Genomic DNA, 18,839 nt, shown 5'->3' with positions numbered 1-18,839 from the left:
TATTATTATTATTATTATTATTATTATTATTATTATTATTATTTCTTCTTTTCCTCCTCCTCCTCCTCGTCTTCCTCCTCCATTTCTTCTTCCTCTTTCTCTTCCTCATTGCTTGGATTTATGTTGTCTGTACAAATAATTTATTTTCTCAACAAAGTTTTCTTGATTCTAATCAGTATCTTTAACTCATCCTGTGATGGAACTTTTTCCTGAAGTTAGTGTCTGATCTATGGTTGCTTTTTGCAATAATCAAATATATTATTTCACTGTTGTACTGATTTTTAAAGTTACCTGAATCGTTATTATAGCACTTCTGTCTTTATACATCTCCCTTATTTCATTACTTCTATTTCATATACTATGACTTTATTATCTTTTATTTTGGCCTTCACCATTCTTATTTTAAAACAGAAAACAGGATGAGGTCTATGCCAGGAAAGGTTATGTTATAAATGATTTATTTATACACAGATTAAAAAGCCTCCTTCTAGCTAGGTTCAATTCCTGATGATTTCATGGTCTCATTTGAACTGGTTTCTTGGCCAGAAAGAAAGAAATGAAGAAGTAGTTTGCCATTATTTTCTTGTAGGTTGTCTACAGCTTCTGGTGGTCTCATCCAAATACTTATCAGGATTGATTTTGTTAACTCTTTGAAATCATTCAGATACATGATTTTAGTTAAAATACTGTATTTAGAATCTGTATTTAAAATATCGTGAGATTAAACGGACTCCGGGGGATGGTAGAGGACAGGAAAGCCTGGATTAACGTCATCCATGGGGTCGCGATGGCTCAGACACGATTTCGCAACTAACAACAACAACAATTTAAAATATAGAAGCTATTGTTTAAATAATATTATTTTTTTCTCGTTCAGTATTTTTTGATTCCATGTCAGGGTATCCATGAAGTTATGCACCCTGGGCTACACTGGTAATTCATTGGTTTTTCTTGACAGATTTTTCAAGGCATCATCAAGAGATATTCAGGCATCATTCACTTGTGCAGTTTTTCATCATATGGAACAGAGATATGACTTCAAATTTCCTTTGAAGTCAATCACAAAGTTAGATGGGTTTTAGAAAATATGAAGCAATTTGATAGAGACATACTAGCAAAAAAACCCCAACAACCCTATAGTAAAATAATGTGCTCAAAAGTTCCTTCCTTCATTGAAATTACTAAGCAATCTGTGATTGGAGCCTGAGATACAATTAGAGTGCCATTCTCCAATCTATTTATGAATAGTCATTCCAGGCAACCTTCCACAAATCCACTCACCAATAAACTTAGGCCAAGGAACTCTTTGATCTTAGTAAGCCAGGACATTCATCGGAAGAGTTTGAATTATAGCAGCTAAAGTGGGCTGCAAGAAAAATCTTGACTAATGTTTTGTGAGAGTGATTGTTTATAAATCCAGAATGGCATTTTCCCTTTCCACTTATCTTTCTGAGAACACTGTTATGTAGAGACTAGATTTTTTTCCCCTAAATAGCCATTTTGCCACAAAGGTGACAAAAGGTGGCCTTCCTTCCAACTGTACATTAACTATTTAAGAAGAACATGAAATTTTGCCTTGTAAACTAATTACTTGGTGACGCAGGACATTTTTCGCTCTCCATTTACTGGTTTCATCTTCCCCACTGTGCCTAGCTATATAGCCTTTCTTTATTCTCCAGTTTGGAAGCATGGTGGCTCGAGTGGTTGTGACACTGGGCAGGTGGTTAGCAAGCCTATGTTCAAGACCCGAGAACTGTGGGATGGGATTGAGTTCTCGTCCTTCACTCCAGCTCCTGCCGGGAACATGAAAGGAGCCACCAACTGGGTGTGTCCAAGGCAATGGTAATGTCACTGCCCAATCCTTTCAACCCAGAAGCTTCTTGGTGCTTCTAACATGAGTGCAAAAAATAAATAAATAAATTGTCTAGTCTCACCTATAACTCACTTCTTTAACCCAATTTTCAAAGCAGAAAAAGGGGGAAAGTTTCTGTACCAAGTAACTCTGGACTTCGAAGAAAATATGATGCAAGGAAAATAACCCATGGAATCGATTTCTTTAAGACACAGGCAGACAGACAGACAGACTAGAGACTGATTTTTTAACACAGTTTTGAAAAGAGATGCTTAGTAAACTATTTGTCAGGCTTGGAAGAGAAGTGGGACATTGTTTCATTTTTAGAGAGCATCCTAAAATGAAAAATATTGTCGTTGTTGCTAGGACCAAAGAAGAATTCCTGAAAGGTGAATTTCCTATTTGAATGTCCCCTCCTCATTACAACCAAAAAGCCTCTACTGAGGATTGCAGAACTATCCTTGATGAAGTGTCACAAAAGTGCTTTTTCAAAAGTAACTGGACATTTTTTGTTTTGTCCTTGAAGACGTTTGTCTTCTCATCCAAGAAGCTTTTTCAGTTCTGACTGAATGATGGGGGGTGGGACTCCCTCCCCCAAATTTGGTCAGAAATAAAGAAGCTTCTTGGATGAGAACCCAAATGTCTTCCAAGGAAAAAACAGTCCAGTTTGCTTGTTGAAAAAGCACCTTTGTGACAACCATGACCTGGATGGCTGAGAATCTCCATATATTTTCTTAATGAAGTGTATTTTTTGTAAAGAGTTAATGGAAAAGAGAGCTTGTGTTAAAATAGGCAAAGGCATCTCTTGTGAACAGGACTACCTATTTTCTTCATACCTTCTTCCCACATAGAAATGCTCCCCAGCCTCAAGAGTGCCCTTTCAAGGCATTTTGGGGGGGGGGGATCTGTAAATGTGATAGGCAAGAACACTACCTCCCATTATCTTTTACCTGCTGTACCTGCATTAAAGCTTATGAATACTTTTTAAAACTTATAATGCATATCATTGCTTTTCTATTAAAAGTGATTAGAATCTACTACAAGTAAAAAAAATTCACTACAAGTAAATACAAGTACTCCAATTACAAAAATGTTTGCATAAGGTTACAGTTTGCTGTATGTTCAGAAGTACTTCTCATTTTTCTGCAAGAAAAAGTTGCATGTATAGAATATTATTTTACTTATTTTGCAGATAGTATAGCAATCCAGTATAAAACTATCTTGTTTAGTGAAAGGAATCTGCCAACATAGAAGGATATGTGGACATAACCCATGAGATAAATCTTCCAAATGTAAGTAAAATTGGCCCAGACCATTGTTGTATTAAACACAACAATGACAAAATGAATTATACACAGTGAAGTTTTGACACAAGCACCACACTTTAACGTTGCAATATCACATACAAGTTTGTAAGGCACAAAATTTGCATTGCTACATCCCAACATACGTTATGTTATTTGTCTATCAACCCCTGAAGGTGTCAGGGTGTAAAACAGTCTGGAAATTGCTATGTGGATATGTGTGAAATAGTATTATGTTCTTCGAAGGCACTGAAATGTTTATCATTTAAAAAAAATCCAAATCTTTATAAAGACCAATAGCAATGTTGTGCCTATAATTATCAACCATATTTGGAATCATAGAATCAAGAGCTGGAAGAATTTAGCATTCTTAAGTATGCAATTATTTTAAACCAAATAGAGTTTGAGTCAACAAGAAGTCTTATTTATGTTTCAGTAAAGATATAAAGTACTTATGGTTATTGTGAAAACAATACACTCCTAATCAGAACATGATCAAAGAGGCACCCCAGTACAGCAGAGAACTGAAAGTGATCTAAATAGATAAGTTACTATATAAAAACATTAAAGAAAGTTAGTAATAATCCAGCTAAGGAACATAAAAACAAGCCTTTTATAGTTGTGGAACTCTTCTCCACATTTAAGAGAATTAGCATAAATATCTTAATCAAGCATTTCAGATCCTGATAATGAGATTTATCTTAATACTTTGAGTAATTTAATTTCTATGGTATTCATGAAATAATATTAGCTCCCTCTAGTGGTAAAACATACCAAAAGATGTGCAATCATGTTAATCTTGGGTGAATTTTCAGGACAAAACATTAATATTAAGTGGACATTTCTGAAATCATATCAGGGTCGTACGAATGGTATATACCTTACAGAATTCTGATATAATTGCATTAATATATGCAACAATACTTAATTTCCCTAAGACTAAGACTCCAATTCTATGTATCTGACTCAACACCGTCCCTCTCTTCATAGTGGGACTACTGCCATATAAATATATATGATTAGATGACACACCTCATAAAACATTTATAGTTGGATTTTGCTAGATTGTGCTCTTTGTCAATTTTCTATGAAGCAAGTTTCCTACAGATTTTATATCCTCATTTCCAAATTTATTCACATTATACTCCCTGACATGTTCACTATACTGTTGTACAATCTAGGCCCATGATGGCGAACCTATGGCACGTGTGCCAGAAGTGGCACACAAAGCCATCTCTCTGGGCACGTAAGGCATCACCCGTTGCTCTTCAGGGTTCCGGTGCGCTGGCCAGCTGGTCTTCATGTGTGTGGAAGCACCGGAAACCGGATAAGCAGCCATCCAGAAACCGGAATCTAGCATGCACACTGGGCGGCTGCTCTTCTGGTTTCCGGCACATGCATGCTCACCGGCCAGCTGGTCTTCATGCATGCATGTGCACCAGAAACCGGAAGACCAGGTGGCCAGTGCACATGCGTGTGCTAGAAACCAGAAGAGCAGCCACCCGGCGCACACATGTGGCTGATCTTCCGGTTTCTGACATGCAAGTGCGTGTGCGCGGTCCCGTTTCAGCACTCGGCACCAAAAAGGTTTGCCAACACTGATCTAGGCTTTGCATCTCCCACTAATTACTGCTCAGATCAAGCCATCCAATAGCTGAGCAGAAAAAATGGCAGTTCTCTCTGTCTAAGAATAGCAGCTAATTACCAAAACTATAGCTTCCCCATCAGCCCTTCATGAATTCACAAATAGCAGAAACAGGGGAGATGGCATAAAATGTTAAAGAAAAATGTTTCTAGCATTCATTTCCTTAAAAACACACAATCACATATTTGTCTATAATATTCAGGGTGGGGGCATGTCTGTGTATCTTACAGTTGCAAAACATTAAATTTAAATCAATAATGTGGAGTACTTGGGGCTCTCTGATCTTGGTTGCTTGCAGATATTTCACTACCCAACTAGGTAACACAGTCAGCTTCATGCCAAGCTTGGTCTAAGATCCAAAAGTTTCCTAGTTGAAATTGTGGTTGAGTTTGTCCTTGTGTTATTAAATTTTCCTCCTGTCTTCCGACTGCTAGTTGGCGTTCATGGATGCTCTCTGCTAATCATCTGCTTATCTGTCCTACATAGTGGCTGCTATAATCCTTACATTGCACGTTGTAAATGACTCCTGTTTTTATTTCTTGGCTACTGGGCTAAACCCAAATTCTAGGGGATTCCTGGAAGCTTACTGTTCAGACAAATCAGCCATCAATAATCAGAGATAAACCATATTTACAAAGCATTCAAAGGAGACAACAAAAAAGCTAAGAAGGAAACAAAAGGATTAGAACACATCCTTTCCATCAGTCATCCCTCAGATAAGTAGGAATTAACAACAAACAATCATGCAGAAAACAGTACTCCAATCAAGTAATTACCAAGGAGAAAACATGTCAGCTCTGTAAGGTAGACCAGACAGAAAGCATGGCAAGATAAGTTAATTCTGGTTACATTAACAGAATCTTCTAAGTCTGAAAGAGCACTTCTCCCTCCTCCCTTTTACATCCCAAGGAACTAGGGAAGATCTCTTCTGAGCCACTTGCTCTGTTCACATTGCTGCTGTGGGCTATGTTGCCTTCTATCTGATTGTACCTTGGCTGTGACTCTTCTCCATCTCCCAAGGTGATACCCACATACCAATAGAGAACCACTTTGCTATCAAAATTGGTAGCTATTGTATATAAAACAAGGAACAAATTTCATACTGACTCACACTAATAGTATTACCTAGTTGGGTAATAAAATGTCTGCAACCAAACAATCAAGCTCAGAGAGCTCTAAGCATTGTTCAATCCTGAGCTACACGTAATCTTGTCCACTAAGGTCAATGACTCCTTACTAGGAAAGACAAACAGTATGTATGTGTTTGTATGTACACATACACATACACACACATACACATTCAACATATATAATCTTTTCAACTAACAGTTAGCACCTATTTGTTGTTAGATAAGGAGCAATGGAATTTAAGGGAAATTGGACTTCATCCACTTGTGGCTATGTAGAGATTCTAGCCCAGTGATGGCAAACCTTTCTGGCACCGCATGCGCTTATGGGCTGCAACCTAGAAGAGCAACTGCCCGGGGCACATGCATGCGCCCGGAAATGAACTTATGGTTTCAGTTAATGAACTTACAGTTTCAGCCAATTAATACTTCATGCTTTTCACTGTAGGAAGTCCAATTTGGATTGGGAAAATATGGTAGGGAAAAATATTTCCTATCTCAGAACCACAGTTCTGATCCAAGTCTTTCCCTGTGCAGCAATACTTGAATTTGATATGAAGAGATCTTCATCACAGATTTCTGTTTGAGTTTGGTCTTGAGCACAATAGAGAATAAATAAAGAAGTAGAAGGCAAATAAAACAAATGGCAATGGAGGATGGAAGAGAGAAGCAGGAGAGAAGAAAGCAAAAGATTAAACCATAGCATATGATTTTCCTGAAAACTGCCTGTCATACAAAAGACAGGTGGAGATGCAGAGTTGGACCACGAAAGCAAGACAGAGGATTTGCAAAGGGAAAGTTCTCATCATGCGACCATGTGGAGATGACCATCATGTGGAGATGATCATCATCATCTCCAACATGGTACCAAACAATGTTGACAGGCATAAAGACGTACTTTTGGGGCCAGGATTTTTTGCATTAAATAAATATATATATATTATAATTTTTAAGAGAGGAAGTTGGCATACTGCAAAGTAAAAGTACCACTTTGTCTCACTTTCATTAACGTATCTAGAACCCAATTTTTTAAAAAAACAAAAATAGTAATGAGAGATTTGGTGCTTTGCTTGAATGTTATGTCCACCTTTGCTTGGCAAAAAAGTGTTATATTATGTTCCTTATTACAGCCACTTTGTGCACAGAAAAATCTACCCTAGTGGCAATTTTGTAAGTTTCCCAAATATGCATTTATAACCCAAAAATGTTGGGGACTCCAGATACTGGCATCAACTAACTATAAATGTTAACTGTCCTTCAGTGATTTCATAATCAAGAAACATAGTTGCAGTATACACGTAGTCCTCAATTTACACAATTGAGCCCAAAATTTCTGGGACATGAGACATTTGTTAAGTGAGTTTTGCTCCATTTTACAACCTTTTATGAGTTGTTAAGTGAATCACTGCAGTTGTTAAGTTAAAAACACAGTTAAGTGAATTTGGCTTCCTTATTGACTTTGCTTGTCAGAAGGTTGCAAAAAGTGATCACATGACTCCAGGACACTGCAGCCCTCATAAATATGAGACAGTTGTCAAGAATCCGAATTTTAATCACATGACCATGCGGATGCTGCAACAGTCATAGGTGTGAAAAATGATCATAAGTCACTTTTTTTCAGTGCAGTTGTAACTTCAAACAGTCACTAAATGAATTGTTTAAGCTGAAAAATGTATTTCATTTTTTAAGAATAGAAATCATGAAAAATCATCAAAATCTCAAGCACACAAATAAAATGTACAACCATATTAATGCCATGGCTGGGGGCCTGTTCATTGTAAAATAAGTTTTTTTTTCTACAGGAAGTTTCAGTACATTTATTTATTTTACATTGGGGGTTTTGAAGATGCAGCTGGCAACGCAGTGAAATAACCCATGAAACAAGGCCAACAATGTTAACATGAAAAAATAGACTGGCTATACCTCAAGAAAGCTTAACATACACAGTTTTCACATGCAGAGATGGGAAAAAAACGATTTAAAAACGTTCGGCCAAAAGTTTGGATTTTGCCTCTGAATTTGGGAAGCACAAGATGGCTATCTAAGTCAGAAAGAGCATTGATTTAAACCTAATCAAGAACTTCAAACTGTTGTCTTTGCTCCAAGAATCAAAACACACCCTTAAATATTAGGCAGGCTTCCCAGTCTTCAAATTTAACTGATATTTTGTCATACTTCAAATAATTTTAAGTTAATATATCAATAAATCTATAGTAACCTGCTTGGAAAAGATAAGTCAATATAAGCATGAAGACAGCTATCAATTTATTTTGATAGTAGTTACTAAAGTAAAAGAACTACAATTATGTTTAAAACAAAAATCTAATAGAACTATTATATATAATTTAAAGATAAAAAGAGGGTAAAATAATGTTACCTTTCTCAGGATTTCAAAAACAACCTGCAAAATTTACATGTACTAATGTTAGCATAATTTCAGTTTACAGTCTTTTGACTGCTTCTAAACATTGGGCCCCACGAGGTTTTCATTAGAAAATAATAACTGATCCAAGTATATGTGCAATGACTTTGGTTTCTGTGCAAAACAAAAATGTCCACTTGGAAACACTTCACCTCAACCTTTACAAAAATGACCCCATTCATGTGGCTGCAGGCTTTTCAAATACAAGATGCCCTGTTCTGTGTTGTTCCAAATGTGATCAGCAATATTTATAGAAAGAAACAAGCAAATACTTGCATATTTTGCTCATACTGAAATCATTAGACATTGATTAACTGAATCTCACTAAATTTCACAAAAGACAGCTGCACAAAAGCTAACAAAATTATTTAATGATTCTTCTAAGAAATTATCTTTGGGATAAATCTATAAAGATTTTTAAACAACCATGCATACTGAAGGTACTTACTCATCCAGCAAAGGGTGCTTTGGGGTAAAAAAATTAAGAAACATTTAGGTATATGTTCTAATAAGGGATAATTTATTATGTTATGAAAACACTCAGACATTTCAAAACTAAATGAACCAATTAATTTCACTGTCTATTCACTTTTGTCTGAAATGGTATAGGGTCTTCTGCTTGAGCAGGGGTTTGGACTGGAAGACTTCCAACTCTATTTTTATTGATTGAATAAAATCAAACAGAGATCTCCTGCCCATACAACAAAAAACTACTTGTAAATATATTCAAACCAGGACACCCCAATTTTTCAAGCAATGCTATCATAGATATTTATTTCTCACATTCACTTAATAGCACAATATATCTAATTTAAAAAATTCTATTTCTCATCCACCTACCTGGTGGGCAATGACATTCAGAGGGTACATCTCTTGCTGTACGTAGTTTGGCTAATCCTTCGCTCAGTTTCTGTCAAGAAAGCAAATATATAAATAAAAATTAATAGCCAACAAATGTGATCCATGTTATTGTTAAACATACAACTCTTAGCCATATTGAAGCCAATGAGAATTTTCAATGAGAAAATTAAGGAAATGTTTAGATCTCACCCACTGGAAATTCCAAGACTTGTTTAGCTTTGATTGGATTGCACCCATATTTAGTTAATTTTAAAATAATGAAGTACTTGAAGCCAAATAAACTACACAAACCAGCACTCTGATCTGTTTGTTCCTTTCAATTATTTTATATTTAATGTTCAAAATTACTTAGTAATAGTTGAATCTATTCTTAACCATTCATCACGTTTTCCCCTAGACACTCTGTAAAATCATTGACTGAGACCCAAATAAACAATGATATCCATAAATGCATACTGTGCACAAAAATGGTATGCATTTTTTTAAACTAAAGGAATTACCTTTTATAGACTGTCTGTTTGTAGATAGGGTTATGCAGCTTTCACATTTAAAAAACGAAGAAGCTAGAAAATAAAGCTGCACTGTTGAATTTAGAATACTTGTTTCTATTCACTTTTGAGGCTCTATGCAGCATCATAGATTTTGCATCAAACCAAATAAAACAAATAATAAAATAAATAAGAGAAAGAGCAAGATATTGAAAACTAGAAAAATTCATGCCAAATTGAAACTATGCAACTACTGACAATTCAGCAGCCAATTGAAAAAAGTAACCTATAACTTCCTCATGTCTATTCAGGCATTAGAAAGGAGTTGGGACAAATTACAAATTCTCTTTCTTCCATAGAATTAACAAGAGAACACAACCATTCCAATCTAGTTATTGTGGTGGGAATACCAATGCTGCTTTTCCAGCTTGTACTACGAGCCTCTGAAAACTTCATTTCCAGTTTCAGAACAAAGATTCTGGGCATATTTGAAATAGCAAAGGCTTTGGAAAATTAAGATCCTATCCCTATGATACTATTGAAAAATAGATGAGACATTATTCATCTGTTATAATGGTGGCTCAGCTCAGTCTACAGAGAAGTTCTCCGGAATGGAGCGTTAGACTGGAAGATTTAGAAAATTACAAAGAAAGCTCTACTTATATATTTAATGCAGCTCTGAAATACGTTGACACTTGCATTATGGATTGATGAAGTTGTTTCCATGGATTGGTAGGGAATCCAATTTATATAATGTACTTTAGGACTGGGCAAATCCTTCCAAAAGGTGCTGCTGAACACAATGGAGCACTTCTTTTGGGCTGTGAGTTCAAGCTGTCTGCATACATGCAGTCTAGTCACCTCCCTGTCTTTTTCCCAGCAAAGAAAAGTGATTTTGCATGTATGAACATGCAGGAACATCTGGAAACAGCACCCAAAGTAGTTGTGCAGGCTTGGAAAAAGATACGGCTGCTTTAACTATTTGAAAAGTGGAGCTTCATATATGCTCCTCCCCTGAATCCAGAAGCATCTATATGTATGTATGTATGTATGCATGCATGCATGTTCGTTCAAGCATAACTCTGGAATACCTTGAGCAATTCCAACCAAACTGGCACACAGATGACTTACCCTCTGGAGACAAACACTGTGGGAGTAAGACACCCCTAACACCCCTCGGTGTGTGTGTCCTGGCACGCAGGTGGCACACAGAGCTAGCTCAGCTCCACCATGCATGCTGATATTTGGGTCTCTGCCGCGCATGCACAGGGGGCAGGGGGAGCATGGGGGTGAGGTGCAAGCTCCCCACCCCGTGGCCCATTTTGGCTGCAGGGAGGCGTACTAGGCCAAAAATGGGGCACTGGGGGCAGCACAGCCCTTCCGCAGCCCGTTTTGGTTCACAGGAGGCTGCAGGGAGGCCTACTAGGCCCAAACTGGTCATGTGCACATGCGCTGTGAGTCATGTGCAGATGCGCGGGAGGCGGGGGGATTAGGATGAAAAAATATCCAGGCAGCACCGGGTCATCAGCTAGTATACAATAAAGTAACTTTTTTTTCTTTAGGACTAAGGCTGAGAAGTCAAAGAAGAGAAAAACACAACAAATGCTCTTTTTTTAAAAAAACCAAGTTGTTCTAGCACCTAATCATTTTTCAAGGCAAATTTATTTGAGAACTTTCTAACTGTGGAGTGTCACCTAGAGACGTGCTCTTGGGACATTTTGTGCAGCACAAGAATGAGGTATCATACTCTGATGCCCTCCTTTGGAGCTCTCATCTTTCACTGGCATGCCATCACTGATGTCTCTGCAATGACATCCATTCTCTTCTTTGGCACTGACCTATGACAACTAAAAATAACAGCTTGGTAATATAGAAAATAGACATTAACATGTTTTAGCAAAAAGAGCTGCACAACTTTATTTAGTTATCCACTGAAGGAGGTAAATTTAGAGACAATGGCTTTTGTCTTTACACTAGTCAAATAATGCAAATCACCCAGACCTCCTGCTTAAAAAGCAGGTGGAGGATCTTTGAACAATTGCATCTTGTATACCAGCTGCAGCCATTTTTTGGAAGAAGGGGCTTAATGCATGCCTTTGTACTTCACAAGTGGCTCTCATGGGGCTGCCCTTGAAGACTGGTCAGTCACTTTATTTGGTTCAGTAATTGGCTTGAATAGTTACAGGAGTACTAAGGTTCACCGATATGACATCTATGTAACACCATCGATTGCAGATGCAGCAATGACTGCCAAGTAATTCCAAATGCAGCTCAAAGTGCAGGTTGTCACCTTTAAAACCATACATCAGGGCTGTCAAACTCACGGCCCATGGGCCATATGAGTCACACGCTGGCCACACCCATGCCCGCTTTAGCGAAGGGGGAAAAGTTGTGATACATCACGTGACACCGCTGTGATGCCACAAGTTTGACACCCCTGCCGTACATAGTTTAAGGCTTGGATATCTTCCAAAATCATCTTCCCCAAGATTAATATTCTCCTTTGGCGTGGTCTGTCAGAAAGGCCTTGCTGTGGGTCCCAAATATGATAAAATGTCAGGAACCTGTGCCACCTTGTAAATATATGAAATTTGTTTTTCAAACTGTATATTATAGGCTAAGAAGACATTTTCATGTGTTAATCCCATCAATTGTGTTATAAAAAAATCCATCACACAAGTGAGCACTTACGCAAAAAGATGCAGGTTAAGTTACATGATCCAAAAATTCCAATGTCTCCATATAAATACAAAGAGTATTCCAGTGTTTCTATATAAGAATTAGGCAAGAAGAAGAAGAAGAAGGAGAAGGAGAAGGAGAAGGAGAAGGAGAAGGAGAAGGAGAAGGAGAAGGAGAAGAGGAGGAGGAGGAGGAGGAGGAGGAGGAGGAGGAGGAGGAGGAGGAGGAGGAGGAGGAGGAGGAGGAGGAGGATATAGCAGATAGAATTTCAACAGAAACAAATGTGAAGTCTTATATTTGGGTAGGAAAAATCAAATACCCATAGGAGTATAAAGTGCAGGGGAAATACCGTATTCAAAAAGAATCTATCTTGGTTGAGCCAACTGTTATTATATTTTTACAGAAGAAAAAGAAAAAAACTATGCACTCATAATCAATGCACATCAAAAGTAGTGTTACAATAATGTTACTGATAATCACTGTATTCAGTGATGCATTCAGTTTTGAGCATCACATTTTAGGAATGACACTGGAAAAACTGGAGCATTCCCAGAGGAAAACAACAAAGATGATAAGGAGTCAAGACTGAAAACTACATGAAGAACAGCTGAACATGTTGGGTAGTTTAGCTTGGAGAAGACAAAAGTGCTGGAAGGCATGAAACTTGACTTTAGGTATTTGAAACTGTTTTGTCATGACAGATTATAGATTTTCTTTCCCTAGAGGAGGAAAAGCTGTGTAAGGCCGTGTATCAGAACTGGAGAGGTGATTCCTACATTGAATGGGAAGATGGATTAAATACCCAAAGTTTCTTTCAGCCTTACAATCTATAACACTATGAACTTCCTTTTAAAACTCAATACTTTACTTGGTTTAGGAATCATAATAATCCTGGCAACAGGTTATCCAGCTTCTCCTTGAATATATTCAGTGAACATGAGCACCATCTCCCTTGATAATTAGCTCCACAGTCAAGTTGCTTTCCTCCTGTACCTAAGATCATTCTTCTGGATCATTCTTTGGGGATGATAGAAACAGATCCTTTCTTCTAATGGAAGTTTTTTAAAGATAGCTATATATCCCTCTAATTGTTTTGATATCCAGCCCATATAGTTTCCCAATCCAGAATGTTCTTGAATACTTTATCAAATGCTTATTGAAATCAAGATTCTTTATGTCCATGGCAATCCAATATTTAACGTTACAAGTCTAAAAAAATGTCAGCTGCACAAGATCTACTATTGACTAATCCATACTGGCTTTTGATAATCACCACATTATTATCAAGGTATCTGCAGACTGATTGTTTTATTATCTTTTCTCAAATCTTCCCAGGTATTGTTATAAGACTAATTGTTTCAAGTTGTAGAGGGCCACAAAAATGACCTTGGAGAATCTATATCAGGGTGTCAAACTTGTGGGGTCACGTTGCTGTCATGTCGCATGACATATTGCGATGTTTTTTTCCTTCATGAAGCTGGAGTGGGTATGGCCTGCATGTGATGCATCTGGCCCGCAGGCCGTCAGTTTGACATCCCTGATCTATGTGGTAAGCATATTTTAGGACCAGGAAACAAAGTTTTAGGAAAAACATAGGTAGGCCTTCAAGATTCTGTTACTATAGTCTATGTTAATACATTTCCAGTCACTTTGAGTCCGTTTCCAGATCTGACCTACCTTGAAGGGTTGGTAATAGTTTCCTGGATCCTCTCTCCTTTTGCCATTTCTGAAGTCATAATTTCCTGTGACATCGCCTTCTTTTTATTTTCTATCACGGTATTTCTCAACCATGGCAACATGAAGACATGTGGACTTCAACTCCCAGGATTCCTCAGACAGTATGAAGCACACATAATTTCAAGCTGCCAAGGTTGAGAACCATTTTGGCTGTTTTCTGGGATTTCTCAAAAGTAATACATAAAAGTTCAGCCAGACCATTCCTGTGTCTGGAATTCTATAGTACAATGTTCCTATAGTATGGTAGGATGTAACTCATGCAGCTCTGTAGATTTAAACTCCTTCAGAATAAACTGATATGTCCTGACCATCTCTCTCTTTCTCAATCTCAAGCTTCAGGCCTGCCCCCTCATTCTGCCTGGTACAACACATGCATTCTTGTTGATAAAGCCTGAATCAGAATAGGAACTGAGTAGTTTCACCTTTATATGTTGTGTGCTAATGTCTAGCATTTTGCCATCTTCACTGGGCAACTGGTATAAATCTTTTCTCTTTTATTTTGAATGCATCTGAAGAATCTTTTGTTGTTTATTATCATTCACCAACTTCATCTTATTCTAAATTTTAGCCTACCTGACACTAGCTCAACAATTATGAATTTTGTCTATTTTGAACCTTTCTTTTAATCCTCCATATGTATCCTTTTTGGTTTCAGACCTTTATTAAATAACTAAAACTTGATTCTCTAATGAATGAATACATTAATCCCCATATTCTTCTTTGTATGCCGGTTTAAAAATGTTTTAGAAAAGTCAAAGCATTCCAATTCTGTAGTCACTCAGAAAAAGAAAATAAACACAGCAGGAGACCTAATAAATGTAAGATTTATACCAATGGTTCATTGATTTAGCATTACTGTATGTCTGAACCAATCCAAATTTTTAAAAGTTCAGTGACTAAGAAACTATTCTCAATCATAAACAAAAATGAAATCCAAATTATAGCTGGATAGGTTTGCAATATCCAGCTATATGAGAAAAATAAATCTACTGTTTTTCTTTGAGCATTTCTGTAGCATCCACTGCTTATATTAGAATTTCCTTTTTTCATAATGACTATTTCAAGAAGGGATTTTTCATTGCAATATCACTTCATTAAGCTGCAATTATACTATTGCACTACAGTAGTAATTTCCCCATTTCTGTTGGCTTGTGTTCCTCTATTTCTAAATCACAAGCCAGTAAAGTTGGACTGAACTAATCATATTGTACAGATTGGCTACAAAATTCAAAACATTGGTAGGAAAGTGCTATTTATAGCTGGATAGTGTACTCCAGGATATCTTACAAGTTATCTTGTGACAGTTAAAAAGAAGAACTGTATCTGAGACTAATTGAACAATTACCTTATTTGAATGCTCTGTCAGTAACACCAAAATTAAAAATCAAAGGGCATATTTATTCATATTCTTTGGAACGAAAGTATCTATGTTAATCATGTAGTTCTGCAGAAATTTTGTTTTTGAAATAAAATTTAAACTCCCTGTTATTCTTTTCTTGGCTACTTACAACCAACATTAAGTGGAGTTAGACAGCATATAGATGTTGCTGTCAAGATTCTGTCCTGGTTTTGTTTAAATGTTAAGCAATTTCATGCCAATTTTCCAGTCTTGGAGATATAGCTACAGACTGAGCAACACTATAAACTGTTTTCCTCTTTTGGCATTGATTTTGCATCATGTATCTATATCCCATACACTTCTGGTCTTTTAAAGAAAGCGAACTATGGATAATTTGCATAGGATTAGAAAACATACCATGAAAGGGATTCTTAGCCTTTCTAATTCTGCTCCTGATGTTGGCTGCAAATTGTAAAATTTCATGAGCAAAAAACCCCAAACACTATAAACCTGTTAGATAAAACTTACAGTGCTTTATTTACCTATCTATCAATATTTGTAATCTGCCCCAATCCTGAAAGAAACCAGGCACTACATCATCAAAACAAACAAAAATCTGGACACAGAAATAAACAAGGGGAAAACATAGAAATGCAATCCAATGCAAAACCTTAGACAAACACTCTCAATCAATCAATCAGCTGTGATCAAAGGTTCATTGGAATAAAGTATATGTAATTGATTTTTGAGATGTCAGCAAAGCAGAAACTTCACATACCTCAGGAAAGAAAGAATTCCAGAGGAAAGGGGGCTACCACTGAGAAGGACTATCATTCTGTATAATTCCAGATATGAATATTTTAGAATAGTAGCCATCCTGGTTTATTGCAGAAAAAAAAACACTTTTAATCCCTTACTATAGCATGCAAATCAGTTCTCTTTTCATAGGTATAACAAATGTCTTTGTTTTTACAGTGTCATAAGCTTCTGTCCTCACTTCACGTCAGCAATTATCCTATGAAGAAGCAGAATCAAGTTGTCAGTGAGTGGTATCTAACATTTTGTGAAGGCACAGAACAAACAACTAGGTACTTAAGAAAGTGCCCTTGGCTTCCCTCTTGTCAAACTTAACTCCTGATGGCTGTATAGACATGTCCATGTAGTTTTCTTGGCAACTATACAAAAGTGGTTTGCCATTGCATTCTTCTAATTTTGTCTAATTGTGTCACCTACATTACAACCAAAGGACTTTCTATTGGATTTTCATCCAAGTACTAATCCAATTACACCATGTTTTGTTCCAGATCAGCCCAGTTCAATGCTAGAAAGGGGATGTCTTAATTGTAACAGATAATTAAACCGATATTAAGATTTGTGTGAACACCATGCCAGTCAAGTCTGTGTATTAATTGCCAACCAATCTAAAAGATATGGCCCATGATTTGCACATCTTTGCAACCCTATTTAACGCATTTCATAAATTAAATTAGCTTCATTTTACACTTACTAGGAGGCTCTCCCTTTCCTGTGAAATATTCTTAAAGTGCTTTTGATTTTAAGAAAGGTTATTACTGGAGCTTTTCCCAACTCTACACAATATGATTATCAGTAAGTTTGAAATGTTTCAGCCATTTATAAACCCCCTCTCACTAACCTGAAACCCTCCAGATATGTCTTAAATTGCAATGCCAACCTGATATTCTGGAAAGTCAACTGATCACTATGATAAAGACTGTTTTGAGTACTGCTGTCACAGAATTTAAAAACATAAGGTAAGGTAAGGAAGTAATCTAGAAATCCATATTTCACAAATGTATATTTACAAAAGTGTACAAAATTAATTATACCTATACAGTTTTGTGAGTTGTGGTCCAACATTTCTGGAGAATATTAGTTTAAAAGAGCTTTGGAGAGACCTTGACATCCTCAAATCACTTTTACAATTTTGGAACCATAGCTAAGGAAACATTCTGTACCTGCTCAAAATATAAATTTCTTTTACATTCATCCAAGGGAGTTGATTAAAATGTGAAATAAAACAAAAAACAAAAATGATCCCAGGAAAAGCAAAGGCAACCCATCTCCAAAATGGTGCTGAGAAAACTGCAAGAATGCCGCCACCAAGAGTTAACCTCAACTAGAGGATATTTTTACTTATATATTGTAGTGCTTGCAATCCAGCAATTAAAACAGTGCATCCTGGCAGATAACAGCTGGGTTAAAGCCAGATCTGAATCCCCGCTCAAACATTTTAGATCAGAGGATGCTCTCGAGCAAGTCACTTGGAACATGCTAATGGTTTACTAAACTAATTAAACCGCTGTGGTTCTCACAATATATTAAGCAATGGATCATCTTGCTCTAGCTTAGCTGGGAGTGTTGTGACAACAACACGGAGCAGGTGTTGAGGATAGGGTTTTCACCAGGTCCCGAGCTCTTTGAGGAAATGTAGGTTAAAAGGTTAAGCATGGAGTTCCACAATGCAAAACACCCCCACAAGTGTTATCATTTGGAGAAGGCAGAGAGCGAGGGTCCCATCCGCCTGCTTCCAGCATCGAGTTGTAACGGTCTCGGCCAGTTACAGCAGAAACGACACCCGATGCCCTGGGAGGCACTTTGAAGACCCACAGCTATGCAGAGTCCCGCCGCTTCAGCAGATCGCAAGCGGCGGCGGCGCCTTCAGATGCCCTCCTCAGCCTTGGATTAAGCTGTGAGGTGCGACGGGGCTCTGCCTGCATTCTCGGGTCGAGCCCCGCGCTGTCAATCAAAAAGACGTCGGTGGCCGAGATTTGGATCCAAACGCCAGCCTGCCTGCCTGCCATTCGCAGCCCCTTCCCAGAGCCGGTGGGGTGGGGAGGGGGGAAAGCCAGACTTTTCTTCGAAAGTTTACTTGAGAGAAGCGGGCAAATAAGGCAGCCTCCCGCCCCGCCCTTGTCCCCCACCCCGCCCTTCTCAGCCCTTACCTCCCGGAGAAGGTCGTCCACCTGAGGCTGAAGCGCGGCGAGCAAAGGCTCGGCGGCCAGCTGCTCTCCGGGGCTCCAGGCGCGGCTGGCCAACTCTTCTTCCAGGGCCACCAGCCGCCCTTGCAGCTTGGAGGTCTTGGCGCTGAGGAGAAAGCAAGCGCCCACCGAGAGGAGCGAGAAGAGCAGCGAGAGGATAACGGGGCCCCTGCCGACGCCCCCGGCGCAGCGACCGCCGCTTTGGGGGGCAGCCTCGGGCGCTTTCTCTCGAGGCCCGCTCATCTCGCGCGCGCGCGCGCTCGGCGAGGTAGAAGCAAGGCGAGCGCTCAGGTCCTCCCCCGGGAGCTGCGGCGGCTCCTGCGGTTCCCTGGCTGAGGAAGCGCTCGCTCGGCGGCGGTCGCGGCGGCAGCTCTTGGCACCCGTTG

At 38.3% G+C, this 18,839-nt stretch overlaps 1 protein-coding gene across 1 annotated transcript in view; it reads right to left on the bottom strand.

Moving 5' to 3' along the window:
* The window catches only part of COL23A1 (collagen type XXIII alpha 1 chain), a 285,667-nt gene extending 266,828 nt beyond the window's left edge, over positions 1 to 18,839 (bottom strand). The window contains exons 1-2 of the mRNA XM_070937268.1: positions 18,418 to 18,839; positions 9,191 to 9,260 (exon numbers count right to left, since the gene is read on the bottom strand). Of these exons, the coding sequence (XP_070793369.1) occupies positions 9,191 to 9,260; positions 18,418 to 18,696 (349 nt within the window). The 5' untranslated portion in view covers positions 18,697 to 18,839. The remainder of the gene's footprint in view (positions 1 to 9,190; positions 9,261 to 18,417) is intronic.

This window comes from Pituophis catenifer, unplaced genomic scaffold (genome assembly GCF_029215685.1).
Source record: "Pituophis catenifer annectens isolate HBS135680 unplaced genomic scaffold, rPitCat1.0.hap2 SCAF_2, whole genome shotgun sequence".
NCBI classification, from domain to species: domain Eukaryota; kingdom Metazoa; phylum Chordata; class Lepidosauria; order Squamata; family Colubridae; genus Pituophis; species Pituophis catenifer.
Note: the sequence above shows the minus strand (reverse complement) of the source record. Positions and strands in the feature narration are given on the sequence as shown.